Source organism: Myxine glutinosa, chromosome 7 (genome assembly GCF_964187855.1).
Source record: "Myxine glutinosa chromosome 7, kmMyxGlut1.1, whole genome shotgun sequence".
Lineage (NCBI taxonomy): Eukaryota > Metazoa > Chordata > Myxini > Myxiniformes > Myxinidae > Myxine > Myxine glutinosa.
Genome location: NC_136267.1, coordinates 143,215,019 through 143,232,882, shown reverse-complemented (window position 1 = coordinate 143,232,882; position 17,864 = coordinate 143,215,019). Strand labels below are relative to the sequence as shown.

Sequence of the window (17,864 nt, the reverse complement as noted above, 5' to 3'; positions counted from 1 at the left end):
CCCTATGCAGAGCTTTGTTGCTGCCGAAGCAGTTACGAGGCTACACTCCTTGTCGGGCCGCCAATCTGACTCAGAATTATAGCTGGGCCAAAATTAAAGCTTGCATGCATATCCTAGATCTCCATCCCAACTTTAAAGTTTTTTTTTTGTTTTTTTTTTGGCAATGAGTCACGGCTCGTGGACTGTTCTTAACCATAAATGTTGAATCCAGGTCATGCCCAATTGCTGCGTGAGAATCTGTAACAGAGCAGTTGAGGTTCTTCAAAATATACCCTTCCCCAGATTTGACCCTAATAATGACAACAACCTATTTGTACCTTTCCATTGGCACGATGAATTTTATGCACAAGTTCCGAAAAGATGAGCTTGTCAGGCAATGATCCGAGCAGCTTCTGGTGTTTTGCATTGGGACCTTGCTCCAAATGCAGTCCGACGAATGTCTTAGCAACACTGGTGGAGGGTGGGATGGACGACATTTGAGCCTTGCATTTGAAAAAACAGGGTGTTGCATGTAATACATTAATATGTTAAATTAACGGTCTGATGGTAATAGAGATGCCATCGCCCATAATCCAGGTTGATGAAAATTCCTCTGCAGGTTTAGTGACAAGTGTGGACCTGTGTTACACATTCCACCGAGAGATATATCGATGCAAGTCAATGCCATGGCAAATAGGAGTGAGAATAATGGCTGCCAGAGAGTTACTTTCAATGGCTTCAACCACAAAGGTGCTGTATAATTATTATAACAATGACTGCACGTTGTTCAATCAACGAATTAGTAATTTTAATCACATATCATAAAGAAGAAGGATAAATAGGTATGTATTGGAATAAAAAAACAAAAAAACATAAACATGGTCACGTGCTTGGAGGTTGTGACAGACAAAACTGGGGGGATCTCGCGAGATCTTGGAGACGGCGGCAGGGATTTTCGAAGCTCCACACGGTCTCCACGTTTTTCGAAGTTAAGTCTGTTCACAATTGTATTTTGTCGAAACTGTATTTATCTTTCGGTGTGTGAAGTTATTGTGTGCAACTTTGGTTGTTTCTCGGTGTTTATCTTTCATAAATTGATCGTCTGTTTGCCGTGTCGCGAGCAAGGCCTTGTACAGTGTGCACTGTACAACCTTGAGGCTTTGTTTTTCTCTCAGTGGTCCGTCGTTTGTGATCCAATAACTTTCGTTCTCTGTATTCCCAGTCTTTTCACCCATAGCCTACTTCCTTGTGTAAATCTCAACTAAAAAAAAAACAAAAAAAAACAAAACATTTCCTTCTCTGTTCTCATTCGTTTATTCATTCTTATTCGTTCGTTCGTTCTTCGACCACGTGTTTCTCCCCCATTTCCCCAGATAGTTTTCACTCATTAACCTTCAATGTTTACACTTTCCCCTCAAGTTATGTATTCCGTCATATTTTATAACACCTTTTTCTTCTTCTTCTTTAAAAGGCTGCTTTCGACTTGCTCACCAAATCAATTCATCCCAAAAAAAATATCCATCTCCTATAGTGCCTTTTTTCTACATTCCCTAAACTCTCCTGCACTCCATCCTCCATCCAGCGTCCTTAAACGTATTTTTAACTCGAAGGTCACAAGAAACTCATTTTGCAATAAATGTTCGTTTCCCATAAATCGTACACTTTCAAAAATCCAATCTCACCCCTCCCCTCCAAATCTTCCCCATAACCCCTCCCCTCCAAATCTTCCCCATCACCCCTCCCCTCCAAATCTTCCCCATCACCCATCCCTTTCAAATCTCCCCCCTTGCCCCCTCCCTCCTAAACTACCCCCTCACCCCTCCCCGCCAAGACGCCCCCTCGCCCCTCCCCTCCTAGACTCCTGCCTCACCCCTCCCCTCCAAATCTCCCCCATATCCCATCCCTTTCAAATCCCTCCCCTTGTCCCTTCCCTCCCAAACTCCCCCCTCACCCCTCCCCTTCAAATCTCCCCACCCTCATTGCTTCTCAATTTCCCCCCGCTCACTCCCCCTCCTCAAAGCGTCCTCCCCGCTTCTTCCCCCTTCAAACTCTCACCTCCATCTCCCCCAACCTTCTGCCTCGCTCTTCCCCCTCCTCAAATAACACCTCATTGTGGCTCACCCAATCACCATCAAACCTTTTGTCCGCCCCATCCTTCCCTTTCTCCAAGCTATTCTGAAATCTCTGACATACCTTCAACAGCTCTCCCTACCTCTTCCACCTCTTCCACATCTTACCCTACCCCTCCTCCCCCCTGTTCTGTATCTGATGCTCCCCCTTCCTCTTCATTAACGGTATGGACCTCAAACATCCGGGGCCTTCGTTCAAACTTAACTGATCTCTCCATACAGGTTGCTTCTGTCAAACCAGACGTGATCTGCTTAACAGAAACTTTCCTCCTTTATGATGTCTCTGATTCCATAGTATCTCTCCCGGGCTACTCCCTCCTCCGGTATGATAGACCTGAGCCTCGTCCTGGAGGCGGGGTTGCTATCTTTATCAAAAACTCTCTTCCTCACTCGCCCTGCACTGCACTCTCTCCACCTCACCCCCAGGAATACCTCTGGCTACGGCTTCCCCTTCGCTCCCACCTCTTGTTCATATGTGTGTTGTACCGTCCACCAAACAGTGATGACTCCATCTACATCTCGCTGTCTGATGATATGGACCAACTTCTATCTACTCATCCCAACTCTCTCTTCCTCATATGTGGTGATTTCAACTGTCATCATGCCAGTTGGCTGGGTGTGGGTACCTCTCTCACCAGCCATGGCTCCTCAGCAAAGGACTTCTGCGACTCACTGGGACTGACACAATCTGTCAATTTCCCGACCCGGATCTCAGTCAACGGAACATCTTCTCTTCTGGACTTGGTTATGACTAACTTCCCTGAAAATGTCTGCTGCTCTTCTTCTGCTCCGATCGGATCATCTGATCATGTCCTTGTTAAAGTGGACATCTCTCTGACCATCCTCAGGGAGCCTGCTCAGCGTCGACGAGTCTGGCATTTCACTCAGGCCAACTGGCACGGTCTTCAAGCAGCCATCAATCATCTGGACTGGTCTCCCATCTCTACCACCTCTGACATCAACTCATCCTGGGAATTCTTCCAAAGTAAATTGCTCTCTCTCATGCACAGATTTATCCCATCTCGTCTTCAGTTGTCATACCCTTCCTCCCGCCCATGGTACACGGAATCTTGTGGTGAGGCTGTTGCCCAGAAACAACTTGCCTTCGTCTCCTGGAAAGCAAATCCAACGGAAGGAAATCTCATTTCCTTTCACAAAGCCCGAAACAAGTGTGTGTCCACCCTCAGGAGAGCCAGGAAACAATATCTCTCCGTTCTCAAGACCGAACTCTCTTATCTGTCTCCCTCTTCCAAATCCTGGTGGCGTCTGGTCAAATCCGTTTCTGGTGTTTGTTCCCCCTCCATCCCCTCCCTTACCTCAAACGGCTACACAGCTGACTCCGCACGTGAAAAAGCTGAATGCCTCAACTCTGTGTTTGCCTCTAAATCTTGTGTCCCAAACCCATCCCTCTCTGTACCCACCATACCCAGTCGTACCCTGCTGCTCCTGGACTCCGTGTCCTTTCCTCCTGACAAGGTGGAAAAGTTTCTGTCAACCCTCGACTCTGATTCTGCAACTGGACCCGACGGCATCAGCCCACGGGTCCTAAAATCCTGCTCTGCTGCTCTATCTCACCCTCTCTCTGTTCTCTTCACCCTCTCTTTTGCTCAAGGTCAACTGCCATCTGCTTGGAAATCAGCCAACATCACCGCTTTGCACAAAAAAGGTGCAAAAACAGATCCTAGCAACTACAGACCAATCAGCCTTCTCCCAATTATCAGCAAAGTCATGGAATCCATCATTGCTTCTGATATGAAATCTTTCCTCTTCTCCAATGGCTTGATCTCTGATCATCAATTTGGTTTCAGACCAGGTCACTCTACTCTGGACATGCTGCTTCTGCTGTCTCAACAATGGATGGAGGTCCTCAATGCCAAACAGGAAATTAGAGCTGTCTCCCTCGACATATCACGTGCCTTCGACACGGTCTGGCACCCCGCTCTGCTCACCAAACTCTCCTCCTTTGGTATCCATGGAAATCTCCACGCATGGCTGGCGGACTTCCTCTCTAGTCGTCGTCAACGTGTGGCCCTGAATGGGTTTCTCTCATCTCCTCTTCCTGTTCAGGCTGGAGTTCCCCAAGGCAGTGTTGTGGGCCCCGTGCTTTTTCTGGTCTTCATCAATGATCTCTCTGACTCTCTCGAAAATCCTCTCTATCTCTTTGCTGATGACTCCACTCTCTGCCGCTCCATTCCTCTTCCCTCAGATCGGCAGTCTGCTGCCTCCTCACTCTCTGAAGACCTGGACAAAATCACAGACTGGTCAAACAAGTGGAACATGTCTTTCAATCCTGACAAATCTCACAGTCTTACTATGTCTCTCCGAAAAGATCGACTGGACAACCCTCCCATCTACTTTCTCAACAATCCTCTCCAAGAAGTTCTGTCGCTCAAGATTTTGGGTCTCACTATCTGCCATGATCTTTCTTGGGAAAACCACATTTCCAAGCTGGCCTCCAAAGCCAGTCGCCGACTGGGCATCCTCCGTCGTGCGAAGTCCTTCCTCGGCACACCTGAGCTCCTCACCACATACAAGGCTTTCATCCGCAGCTCAATGGAATACTGTTCTCCCCTATGGGCCGGTGCTCCTGCCTCACACCTAGCTCGGCTTCACGCTGTTGAAACCAAAGCTTTCAGAATTATTGGAATCTCCCGCGATGAAGCTATCTCTGAGGGCCTTTCACTCACTCACCGCAGGCAGGTAGGTGGTCTTTCTGTCTTCTACCGACTCCTCTCCGGCCTTGCTCCCCCAGCTCTCTCTGTGCTCTGTCCCCCAAATATTCCTACAGGTCGCACAAGATCTGCCAGCAACCCTCTGATGGTTAAACTGCCGAAATCTCGGCTCTCCGCTCACCTTCACTCTTTCATTCCTCTTTTCTCCCGCCTGTGGAACAAACTCCCACACTCCCTTCAATCCCTCTCCTCCTTCCAGGTCTTTAAAACAGCTGTTCACCACCATCTCTTATCTTCCCCGATCCATAACCTTGATCTTTTCTACCCCCACTAATTCACCCCAGATCCACCTTGTTTGAAATTCCAACTTCTTTCCTGGAAATCCTGGCAGTGTCCATATGTTTTATACCTCTCCCACTGCCCCCTTCCCACGCCCCCCCCCCCAAAGCCCTCGCCCTCTCTCAGATCTCTCGATGTCTCCATGTCTCTCGGTCCCTGCTCTCAAATGTTGTGTTTGTGTCCTTCCCCCTCTCTCCCCATCTTGTCTACCGCTCCCTATGTTATATGTTTTATGTGTCGGTTTGTCTTTCTGTGTGATTAATGTTCGCTCTTTCACGAGCCTCGATCTTGTATACAAAAAAAAAAAAAAAAAAAAAAAAAAAAAAAAAAAAAAAAAAAAAAAAAAAAAAAAAAAAAAAAAAAAAAAAAAAAAAAAAAAAAAAAAAAAAAAAAAGGCGCGGCCAGACATATGACCACTCCTAAAGGTGGAAACGACACTCTGTTTCATGGGGAAGCTTGCAGACCCTGATACTGAATAGGTAACGAAGAGGCAAATTGACTAAGAAACATAAACATTCAGATAACTCAGAAATTACTAATTAATTACTCAATTAATTACTAAGAAATAATTACTCAATTAATTACTAAGAAATAATTACTCAATTAATTAATTACTCAGAATCACAATTACTTAGAAACAGGGATTATACCACAAATTACAGTAATGTGAAAAGAAGTCTATCATTTTTTTCATATTATTTATCGAGGCTCATGGAAGAAAAAGGTGCCGAGGGTTAAAAATGGCAGTGGGACAGAGAGGCAACAGTTCCATAGTATAAGCAATAAAGGATGGCATGGCGTGGTGATGCACCGCCTGCTCAAAGGCTTGGAAGGCAGAGTGGGATAGATCAGCCTCTTAAAAACACTTCCACAGATAGACAAGCAGTTGGACAAAAAGTTTGAGGTGTAGTCAGCATGGATTTTGGAAGTTTAATCAGGAGAGGGTTATTGGAAAAATACATCCATCCTGGAGTAGCTGGAGAGAGTTGGAGGACTGAGAAAGCAGAAACCGCTAGACCAAAGAAAAGGCGGTAAAAACAAACCAAAAAGACTTTAGCAAAGGAAAAAAAACATCCGAGACATTTGGATTCCGATTAAATTAATTATTATTTGTAAAAAAAAATTTTTTATAAATTAATTATTTGTAAAACCACTCAAAACCCTTGCCAGGAAACCCCATTAAGCCAGAGGACTTTCAGCAACCAAGTTTAACCCCATGAGGACATTCACCAACCTCAGCCTCGGGAAACAAACAAATGCTCAACTCACGTATGGTGACGGGGAAGTTGTGGGGGGGGGGGGGGGGGAGGGGGGGGGGGGGAGGGGGGAGAGCCATTGTCTTTGTTGGTGGTTGTATGTGCCATATTTCCCCCGTTGCAGGGAAGAACAAATAGACAGGACACTTTTACCGCGATATCTCTGAAACAAATAGTGCCGGTCCCTTTGCAGGCAACATTGAAATATTCCTTACCCTAACACACAGGGAAGTCCTCAAGCTACATGAACAAGCACAGAGATCACAACTTGAATCTATTGCTGCTTCCCTTTAAAAGCAACAATACCTTTTGCTAAGAAACTGCTACAAATACTTCAGACAAAGAAACCTTCTATTCACTTTGTTTAGCAGATATCTGGGGGTGGGGATGAAGGAGGAGCTAGACCCTTTGTTTAGCAGACCCTTTGTTTTATTCACTTTGTTTAGCAGATATCTGGAGGTGGGGATGAAAGAGGAGCAAGACCCTTTGTTTAGCATACCCTTTGTTTTATTCACTTTGTTTAGCAGATATCTGGGGGTGGGGCTGAAGGAGGAGCTAGACCCTTTGTTTTATTCACTTTGTTTAGCAGATATCTGGAGGTGGGGATGAAAGAGGAGCAAGACCCTTTGTTTAGCAGACCGTTTGTTTTATTCACTTTGTTTAGCAGATATCTGGGGGTGGGGGTGAAGGAGGAGCTAGACCCTTTGTTTAGCAGACCCTTTGTTTTATTCACTTTGTTTAGCAGATATCTGGGGGTGGGGATGAAGGAGCTAGACCCTTTGTTTAGCAGACCCTTTGTTTTATTCACTTTGTTTAGCAGATATCTGGAGGTGGGGATGAAGGAGGAGCAAGACCCTTGAAATGAAGCAGCTGCTTCATAAACATGAGAATGCTTATTATTGCACAATTTACTCAAATAGTTACAATTGAAAAAGTTTCCAAATACGTATAATGCACGATGTAGCTCTGCACCTGTGGGATTACTACACCACAGTAATGTTCCAGCGCAGTGCTTTTGCTCGCCAGCTGAAATGCCAAACGAATCCCTGCCACGGAATTGGTTTTAAAATTGCACTTGGTTCATATTTCATTACACCGATCGAATACCCCGCAGAGCTGCAACAAAGTCGAATTAACAGCTCTGGTTAATGCTGAAGTGTTGAACAATATAAACACAAACATTAATTTGATGACAATTCATTTGGTGACAAGTGCTTTCGGAATCTTACGTTTCTGGGTAAATGTCCTTTTTGCCTTTAAACAGTTCACTTGCGCAGAGCTTTTCTTCAAAAATGGCCTTTTGCGTTGGTGTCATCTTGGACCTGTACACGCGGCACTTGGGAGGAAATAGAACAGATTTGGCATGTGTCAACCATCAGAAGTTAGCAAGGGGGAATGCAACAGGTGCAGCCACCCATCAAGTAGTGATACCACAACACTATTTTATAACGTAGAGTGAAGTCATCAATCCACATCGAAGGCTTTGTGGTTTTGGGAGATTAATTTGTGCAAGTGCCCAAGAAAACAATTTTGGTGTTCCTCCCATCATAAACTTGTTAAACTTTCATTCCGTTTCCTGATCCAGGCTGCCCGTGGCACCATAGCAAGCAAGGAGTCAGAAAAAGGCAATATTGACTGCTGCTCAGTCAATATAACAAAATGAAAGACGTCGTGCAGAGCACGATACTTGCAAAATCAACCCTCTCCACCCTCACCCCCCCCCCCCCCCCATAAAACGTTGCCATGGATTCATCAAATTGTCCATTTCATTAAGATTAAATTTGACAATCTCAATCAAAGCTCAGGTCAATCTGATAAAAATTCATGGTTTTTCAGATGAAAATTGATGATTTTGGAAGTTTCACCTTGAATGACCTTTTGACCTTAAAAATAGTTGGTTTCCCAATCCAGGGAGGTGCTATTCAATTGCTGTTAAATTCTCAAGGTAATTGGATGAAAATTGATGGTTTTTCAGATGAAAATGGATGATTTTGGAAGTTTCACCTTGAGTTGACCTTTTGACCTTAAAAATAGTTGGTTTCCCAATCCAGGGAGGTGCTATGCAATTGCTGTTAAATTCTCAAGGTAATTGGATGAAAATTGATGGTTTTTCAGATCAAAATGGATGATTTTGGAAGTTTCACCTTGAGTTGACCTTTTGACCTTAAAAATAGTTGGTTTCCCAAATCAGGAAGTTACTATGCAATTGCTGTTCAATTCTCAAGGTAATTGGATGAAAATTGATGGTTTTTCAGATGAAAATGGATGATTTTGGAAGTTTCACCTTGAGTTGACCTTTTGACCTTAAAAATAGTTGGTTTCCCAATCCAGGGAGGTGCTATGCAATTGCTGTTAAATTCTCAAGGTAATTGGATGAAAATTGATGGTTTTTCAGATGAAAATGGATGATTTTGGAAGTTTCACCTTGAGTTGACCTTTTGACCTTAAAAATAGTTGGTTTCCCAAATCAGGAAGTTACTATGCAATTGCTGTTAAATTCTCAAGGTAATTGGATGAAAATTGATGGTTTTTCAGATGAAAATGGATGATTTTGGAAGTTTCACCTTGAGTTGACCTTTTGACCTTAAAAATAGTTGGTTTCCCAATTCAGGGAGGTGCTATGCAATTGCTGTTAAATTCTCAAGGTAATTGGATGAAAATTGATGGTTTTTCAGATGAAAATGGATGATTTTGGAAGTTTCACCTTGAGTTGACCTTTTGACTTTAAAAATAGTTGGTTTCCCAATCCAGGGAGGTGCTATGCAATTGCTGTTAAATTCTCAAGTTAATTGGATGACAATTGATGGTTTTTCAGATGAAAATTGATGATTTTGGAAGTTTCACCTTGAGTTGACCTTTTGACCTTAAAAATAGTTGGTTTCCCAATCCAGGGAGGTGCTATGCAATTGCTGTTAAATTCTCAAGGTAATTGGATGAAAATTGATGGTTTTTCAGATGAAAATTGATGATTTTGGAAGTTTCACCTTGAGTTGACCTTTTGACCTTAAAAATAGTTGGTTTCCCAATCCAGGGAGGTGCTATTCAATTGCTGTTAAATTCTCAAGGTAATTGGATGAAAATTGATGGTTTTTCAGATGAAAATGGATGATTTTGGAAGTTTCACCTTGAGTTGACCTTTTGACTTTAAAAATAGTTGGTTTCCCAATCCAGGGAGGTGCTATGCAATTGCTGTTAAATTCTCAAGTTAATTGGATGAAAATTGATGGTTTTTCAGATGAAAATTGATGATTTTGGAAGTTTCACCTTGAGTTGACCTTTTGACCTTAAAAATAGTTGGTTTCTCAAATCAGGAAGTTACTATGCAATTGCTGTTAAATTCTCAAGTTAATTGGATGAAAATTGATGGTTTTTCAGATGAAAATGGATGATTTTGGAAGTTTCACCTTGAGTTGACCTTTTGACCTTAAAAATAATTGGTTTCCCAAATCAGGAAGTTACTATGCAATTGCTGTTAAATTCTCAAGTTAATTGGATGAAAATTCATGGTTTTTCAGATGAAAATAGATGATTTTGGAAGTTTCACCTTGAGTTGACCTTTTGACCTTAAAAATAGTTGGTTTCCCAAATCAGGAAGTTACTATGCAATTGCTGTTAAATTCTCAAGTTAATTGGATGAAAATTCATGGTTTTTCAGATGAAAATTGATGATTTTGGAAGTTTGACCTTGAGTTGACCTTTTGACCTTAAAAATAGTTGGTTTCCCTATTTATTAACTCAATATGCAAATGCTGTTCAACTTTTAAGTCGATCGGATGAAAAATGACAATTTTAGAAATTCGACCTCAAGATGGTCTTTGACCTTTTACTACTAGACAAACACTAGACAAACAACACTAGACAAACAGACAGACAGACAGAATAACGCACAAGACCGACCAATATACTTGAAAAATCTTCGATTTTGCAAGTAATAAAATAATAAGACCTCTGGATATGTTGCTTATTTGAACCCTGGCCTAATGTCGTACCCCAAATTTGGTCGCATTCTGAGTGGTACGTCTGGAGAAGAAGACTTTTGAAGGAATTTATGCGATTTTCCCAAAAAATGACTAAGTCGGCCATTTGGACACACTTCCTGTCACGTGATTGGCATAACTTCCACAATTTAACATCCATAGCCTGGCCTATTGGTGTAACCCAAATTTGAGAGCATTCTGATTGGTGCGTCTGGAGAAGAGGATGATTGAAGGGATTTACTAAGTCCGCCATTTTGACCTCGTTATCAGTCAAGAGCAGAATATTCCTGCCAAATTTCAGCCGGATCGGCCCAGCGGTTTGGCCGGAGAAGTCGAAACAGGAGGTGGACAGACAGACGCTTATGTGGAATTCCAACTCCAGATAAGCTAATAGTAATAGTAGTTCCCTCACAAGGAACTTTAACACAACAGGAGACCATGAGACCCATCGACACCGCACAATGGTTGCCAACCTATGGCCATTTATCTTTATTGATTTATCAACTCTATCCTTCCGAAATGCTGAGCGTCAAACAAGGAAGCAGCATTGACCATTTTAAAAGTCTTTCGAATGACTAGGCCAGGGTTCAAACCACCTAACTCCCAGACTCAGACCTCTCACCATTACGCCACCGAGTCCGCTTCATTCCGTCGTGCCTGCACAGAAGGCACGGAAATGGTTTGTAACTAGCTCAGATTTACTGACTCCCCAGACATTACTCCAGCGCACACCCCAGGAATCACCCGAGGCTCGTGGTTGATGGTACGATTCTGCAGCATTTCAGGCCGCAGACAAATGCACACGTCTCTTTGGCCCGAAGGTCAAAAGCGCAGATGGAACTGCGCAGAACTTTTCAACACTAGCAGATGTGCAAAACGTGGTTTTCAACGCCAGCACAAGTGCAGAAAGTGGTTTTGCAATACTAGTACATGTGTGAAAAGTGGTTTTCAATGCCAGCACAAGTGTGGAAAGTGGTTTTGCAACACTAACACAAGTGCAAAAAGTGGTTTTCAATGCCAGCACAAGTGAGAAAAGTGGTTCTGCAACACAAGCTCTAGTCTTGGAGACACTTTAAATCCATTCTCCCTTTTTCTTTTTGTCAAGGTACCAACTCCTAATGATACAAAATGTGTAAGGCAACGTGCATGAGTGTTATATCACTCTGTTAATCAAATGTGGTTGTTTTGTCGAGCACGGTTGGGATGCAATTCCCTTGCTGATATGAAAAACACATGCAGGAGACTTCCAGTGCCCCCCTCCGCTCCCGCAGCTCTCTATTTCCCCATCCAGAGCTGACAAATTGATGTCTATGGAGGGCATCTCAGCATGCCGGCCTACTGCATTTCCACGAGATGTTCAATGAGCTCCCATCAGATAAACAACCCACGCTGCGTCTGCCATCAAATTGCACCCACACAAAGGATCGACCATTACAGTCTATGTGGAGACGGAACAGTTGTGCCCCAATTTCTGACGACCTTATTTTGGTCTCATGGCCTATTAAACGGATCTTGGCAGAAATATTTTTAATCCCGCAGGATACTGGAAATGGATGAAGCGATTCTTGATGTTTCGCTGGTATTGCGAATGCCACAAATACAGCAGGTACTACTGCGCCTTCAACCTAATTACCTGCCCACCAAGCTCACCCTCTGATTACGCTGGTGCCCACATGCCCACAGCACTGCAATGGGGTGCACAGTACTGTATGGAGGTGTAAGGAGCCAGGACTTCCCACATTGACTTGGCTATATAAAATTCACATAAATAGCAAAATGCCATCGCAGCAATCTCAACGTTTACAGGATTCAATCAAAATGTCAAAACAACATTCTTCCAGTATACTGAATAGCTTTGTCTGCAAATGAAGTTTTTTTAATTCACAAATTATAAACTCTGAATGCGATTACTCAGATCCTTCACACCATCATGGGTTACGGTCCGATCATGAGACGTTTTATGCATTCCAGACAATTCCGACACAAGCAAACATGAAAGAAAACGCTTATTGACAAAGACAAAGAATTCTCTATCTCTGTCTCTCTATGTCTGTCTCTGTCTCTCTCTGTCTGTCTCTAGCTGTCTCTGTCTGTCTGTCTCTGTCTGTCTCTCTATCTGTCTCTCTCTGGCTGTCTGTCTATTTGTCTCTCTCTCTGTCTGTCTCTCTGTCTGTCTCTCTGTCTCTCTCTCTCTCTGTCTCTCTTTTCCCTCCCACCTCCTCCTCCCAACCCCATCCGCTCATATCGCTCCCCTCCCTCTCGCCGTCTCACTCCCTCTCACCGTCTCGCTCCCTCTCGCTCCCTCTCAAAGTGTCGCTCCCTCTCACCGTCTCTCGCCGTCTGTTGCACGAGTCATTGTTTGAATTTTTGTCCATCTCAGTGTTGTGTCAAAGTACATTTGAAATACAATTCAGATCACTCTCTTTCTCTGGCTGATTGGATGACCTTCAGACACAAATACAGTGGAGATGCTTTGGGATCAAAGGGTTACAACCTTGATGATGGACGGTGCCTATGGACGGATGACCTGGATGGCCATTGAATCGGGCACTCAATAAGCCAAGGGAATTCTTCAGATATTCTTCCCCTTGCCCGTTCTATCTTCTCTCCGTGTTGATATTCTCTGTGCTGATATTCTATCTCAACAAAGCAGCTGGTGGCAGCGTGTGTGCAATAGCTGAGCGTCATCAACAACTTGACCGAGATGTGCAGCAGGAAAAATGCACTAAATAATCATTACAAATGCTGCAGTGGAATAGTCAGACATAACAACCCGCAACTCGCATGGTCGTGCTGCATCTGTGTTACTGGAGAAGAGATGGTGTATGGCTATTCACAATTGGTGAAGAAAACTGCTCTTTTGCTTCGTGCATTTTCTTGCTTACTTGGATAAAAAGCAGGAAGCGAGCAGTACAAAAATCTATTCTAAAATAGGATATCTCGTTGTCTCCAGATGGCAATACTTGAGCAAATCTACATACGTTTGGTTATTTCAGAGGTAAAGGTCAATTGGCCCATCATAACTCTGCCATACCTACACCGCAGCACTATCATCTACTCCAAGTAGGCTATCGGGGATGCCTCTTAGCGGTGGTTGTACCCCACAATGCAACTTGGGGGCCAAATCTTCCCCATTCGTCTCTGCTGCCCGGATTCCATTAGAGCAGCGTGGTCACGGTCAGAGGGCCGATGGGCTGGCCCTTTCCCTCTTGTTTCTGTCTGCTCTTTCTCTGTCTCTGTCTCTATCTCTATCTCTCTCTAACTCTGTTGTGGCCCTGACTTTCTGAAGATGGGGGACACCATCCTGGATGTGAGGGATCTTTACGTCACTCCTGGGAGATCGATCGGCTGTCTCCGTGCCACGGGCTTGTTCGAGACAACTGTCCGGGGCTATGCAACAACAACAACAACAACAACTCCAAGTAGAACAGTAAATGGCCAGACTACCTGCACACATACTCTTACACTTTTTTGATACTCCAGAATATAATGTCCACAACGTAAATGTAGAGGGAACTGCCCCATTTACAGATTGAGGAGATGTGCTTCAAGGTGCATTCCCTACTGGTGCCAAACTAGAACGGCAGTTTCAGTCAAGTGAGTGTTGGGGATCAAGCCCCAGCATATAACGAACTGAACCCACTTCCCTCGGTGTTTTAGCATGAGATCAGCCATGATAAGATTTTCATCGGGTTTCTAAGGACCATGGAGCCGACTGACAAAGATGAAGCACTTTTTGTCGTTTAGAATTGTAGACATCCTGTTGCTGTCCACAGGAAAGCATTTATTTAAGAAATAATATACGAGTATAGATCAAAACCAGAAATGTGAATACAGAAGAAGTCTGAACCCCAATCCATTGCACTTCAATTTAACTGACTCAGGCCTTGTCCTTCCCGGAGTAAAATTCATAAATAGGATCAATTTTATTTTAACAAACTCCCAAAATAAGGACGATATCGATGTATCCTGTTGAGTGTGATGAAATATTTGTTTAACTATTCCCCCACGGTGGAATTGCACTTTACATCAATACCTCAATTTCACACTGCCCTTGTCGTGACTTTACACCTCCAAACTGCCAGAAATACCTCTGGCTGCGACTTCCTCTCCGCTCCCACCTCTTGTTCATCTGTGTCTTGTACCGTCCACCTAACAGTGATGACTCCATCTACATCTCCCTCTCTCAGACAAAATTTGAACCACCCATCCCAACTCTCTGTTCTTCATATGTAACTATTTCAATTGTCACCATGCAACTTGGTTGGGTGTTGGTACCTCTCTCATCAGCCATGGCACTTCAGAAAAGAACTTCTGTGATTCCATGGGACTGACTCAATCTGTGAGCTTCCCAAACCCGATTTCTCCAAATGGCAAATTCTCCCTTCTAGACTTGGTGATAACTAACTTTCCTGCAAATGGCTCCTGCTCTTCCTCTGCTCCAATCGGTTCATCCGTTCATATGCTTGTGAAAGTCAATATATCTTTTGCTTCCTCAATGCCGGTGAGTCACTCAAGCAGATTGGCAGGAACTGCAAGCAGTCCTCTCTCTTCAAGACTGGTCTGCCAAATCTACTGCCTCTGATATTAATTCAGCCTGGGAATTCTTCCATAGAAACCTGCTCTCTCTCTCATGCACAGACTAATCCCATCTCGTCTTCAATTACCCTACCTTCTTCCCGCCAAGGGTATACTGAATCCTGCGTTGAGACGGTTGCTCTGAAACAACTTGCCTTCTCTTCCTGGAACACAAATCTAAACGAAGGCGATCTCAGTGCTTTACAAAAAGTCTGCAACTAGTGTGTGTCACCCTCCCTTCCCCTCACTTACCCCCCGGATTTCTGCAGGACTCACACGGTCCACCATCAACCCTCTTTCGGGAATCTACCCAAATCCAGGATCACTGCTCACCTCCACCAATTTGTTCCTTTTTTTTCTTGTCTGTGGAATCAACTTCCACATTCTCTTCAATGTCATTCTTCCCTCCAGGTCCTTAAGACAGCTGTTCATCACCATCTCAGATCATCCCCAATCTAAAACCATGATGTTTTCTACCTTCGTTAACCCCAAACAAATCCCTCATAATTTTCCAGTTTTTCCTCCTTGGCGTTTCCTTCTCCATGCATGCATGTTTTGCATCCTGTTTTTGTATGTTATGTCCTGATCCGTTCAGTGTACTAGCTCTTCCACAAGCCTCGACGATGAATACAATTTAAAAAAAAAAAATTCCGCCATATTCAGTATATACATTAAGGAGAACCAAAACGTCTTCCGTTGTGCAAAAACTTTCCTTTATCCTCGTTCCAAAAGTATTTATATTGTACAATGCAATTAAATGACTTGTTTCCCAAGTACTGTATTATATCGTGAAAAGTCATGTGGTTTACACTATTTCAGAATTCAATACCAGGAAGGAAAACTCACCCTCCAGTCATGGTACATTTTACAGAGTTCTTCGTGTGTGCTTTGTACCAAGCGAAATGGGACCAGCGGCCAGGTATTGTCCAAAGGCGACATACCTGGCAGTATGTATCGTAGGCGTAGCAGATACGACCTTAGCTGGAGAGATAAAGAAGTCAAGGTGAGCATGGCAATTGACTGTGGCAAGGTCAGACTTCCTTTAGATATGATTCTACCATACAAACTGCACAAAATGCAACTTGATTCGATTACTCGCCTTCCATTGCAGAATGTATTCTGCAATCTTCTTGGAAGCATTCGCTCGGAAGAACTTGCGATATTCTTTACGCACCTGTAATGACAAGGAAGAATGCCATATTGCCTTGTAGAACTCAAAAGCTGGTGGCAGAGTGAATCATATCTCTCACTTCACTTCTGATCTTGTTGATGATTCACTTCTGATCATGGAGAATAATTGTTAAACTAATGATAATACTGCAAAGCCTACAGTAGCAGTTTATGCCAAAATGCATTCAAACATTTTAGCATGTACTAGGAAGGTACACATGCTATGCACGGGTGGGATCCCGGAATCTCAGTGTGTTCGCACGAGAAAATTTTCAGCATTTCACGGGTGGAAACCGAGAATCTCAATTGTATCGAGTTTTTTTTTTTTTACCGCACCAGTGAATGTTTCCACATGTGTTTTCCACATGTTTCCACAAAATATATATACAGTGCCTTCAGAAAGTATTGACACCCCTTGACATTTTTCACAATTTATTGTTACAGCCTAAATAAAAAATGGATGAAATAGAGATTTTGATGTCACCGATCTACACATAATACACCATATAATATGAAAGTGCATTACTTTTTTGTTTTTTTACAAAATGATTTAAAAAAAGAAGAAATAGACAAACAGAAAAAGAAAAAAAATTCCACTGGCTCACAGGCTATACCACAACAAAATGTGAAAAGTCAAGTGGTGTGAATACTTTCTGAAAGCACTGCATGGGTGTGTATATATACTCGTGTATGTGTGTAGATATATGTGTATACAGTCACGTGAAAAAGTAAGTACACCCCATGTAAAGTTTTGACTTTTTCAACATATTTCAACATACAGCTATTTGATCTTCATTTCAACAATATTGATAGATAAAGGTGATATAATATAACAAATATCATGAAACATTTACATTTTGTAGTCCATTGTATAATTTAAATAAACATAAATGCAAATTTCGCATGTGGAAAAAGTAAGTACACCCTTGGCTCTAATAGGTGGTATTTCCCCCTTTGGCAGAAACAACCTCAAGTAGGCGTTTCTTATAACTGTCCACCAGTCTCTGACATCGACTGGAAGAAATTTTTTCCCACTCCTCAATGCAGAATTCTTTCAGCTGTGCGATGTTTGAGGGGTTTCTTGCATGCACAGCTCGTTTCAAATCCCCCCACAACATCTCGATGGGATTTAGATCCGGGCTTTGACTTGGCCATTCCTGAACCCTCCATTTCTTTCTTTTAAGCCAATCCTTGGTGGATTTACTGGTATGTTTCGGGTCATTGTCATGTTGCAAGGTCCACCTTCGGTTGAGCTTCAACTCTCTGACAGATGGCCTCACATTATCCTCAAGCACCCTCTGGTACAATGAAGAATTCATCGTGGATTCTATGATGGTGAGCTGCCCAGGCCCTGATGCAGCAAAGCTGCCCCAAACCAAAATATTTCCACCACCATGCTTTACAGTTGGTATCAGGTTATTGTGGTCAAATGCTGTCTTTGGTTTTCACCAAACATGTCTTCTAGTACTGTGGCCAAATAGCTCTACCTTTGACTCATCTGTCCAGAGCACATTGTTCCAGAAGTGCTGGTCTTTGCCTAGGTGTTCATTGGCAAACTTTAGTCTTGCCCTGATGTTCTTTCTGATCAGCAAAGGTTTCCTCCTGGCACACCTCCCATGTAGATCAAATTTGTGCAGCCTCTTTCTAATGGTAGACTCGTGCACTTTGACATCAACAGTGGCAAGAGCTACCTGTAGGTCCCGTGATGACATTCTGGGGTTCTCAGAGATGAAACTTCTTTCTTTCAGCATCTTGCGGTCTGCT

At 43.2% G+C, this 17,864-nt stretch overlaps 1 protein-coding gene across 5 annotated transcripts in view; it reads right to left on the bottom strand.

Moving 5' to 3' along the window:
* The window catches only part of LOC137431711 (unconventional myosin-Ib), a 246,738-nt gene that overhangs the window by 9,224 nt on the left and 219,650 nt on the right, over positions 1-17,864 (bottom strand). For all 5 annotated transcript variants that reach the window (XM_078782369.1, XM_068123339.2, XM_068123340.2 and 2 more), the window contains 4 exons: positions 16,030-16,104; positions 15,777-15,911; positions 7,605-7,711; positions 318-450 (listed from right to left, as the gene is read on the bottom strand). In XM_078782369.1, the coding sequence (XP_078638495.1) occupies positions 318-450; positions 7,605-7,711; positions 15,777-15,911; positions 16,030-16,104 (450 nt within the window). The remainder of the gene's footprint in view (positions 1-317; positions 451-7,604; positions 7,712-15,776; positions 15,912-16,029; positions 16,105-17,864) is intronic.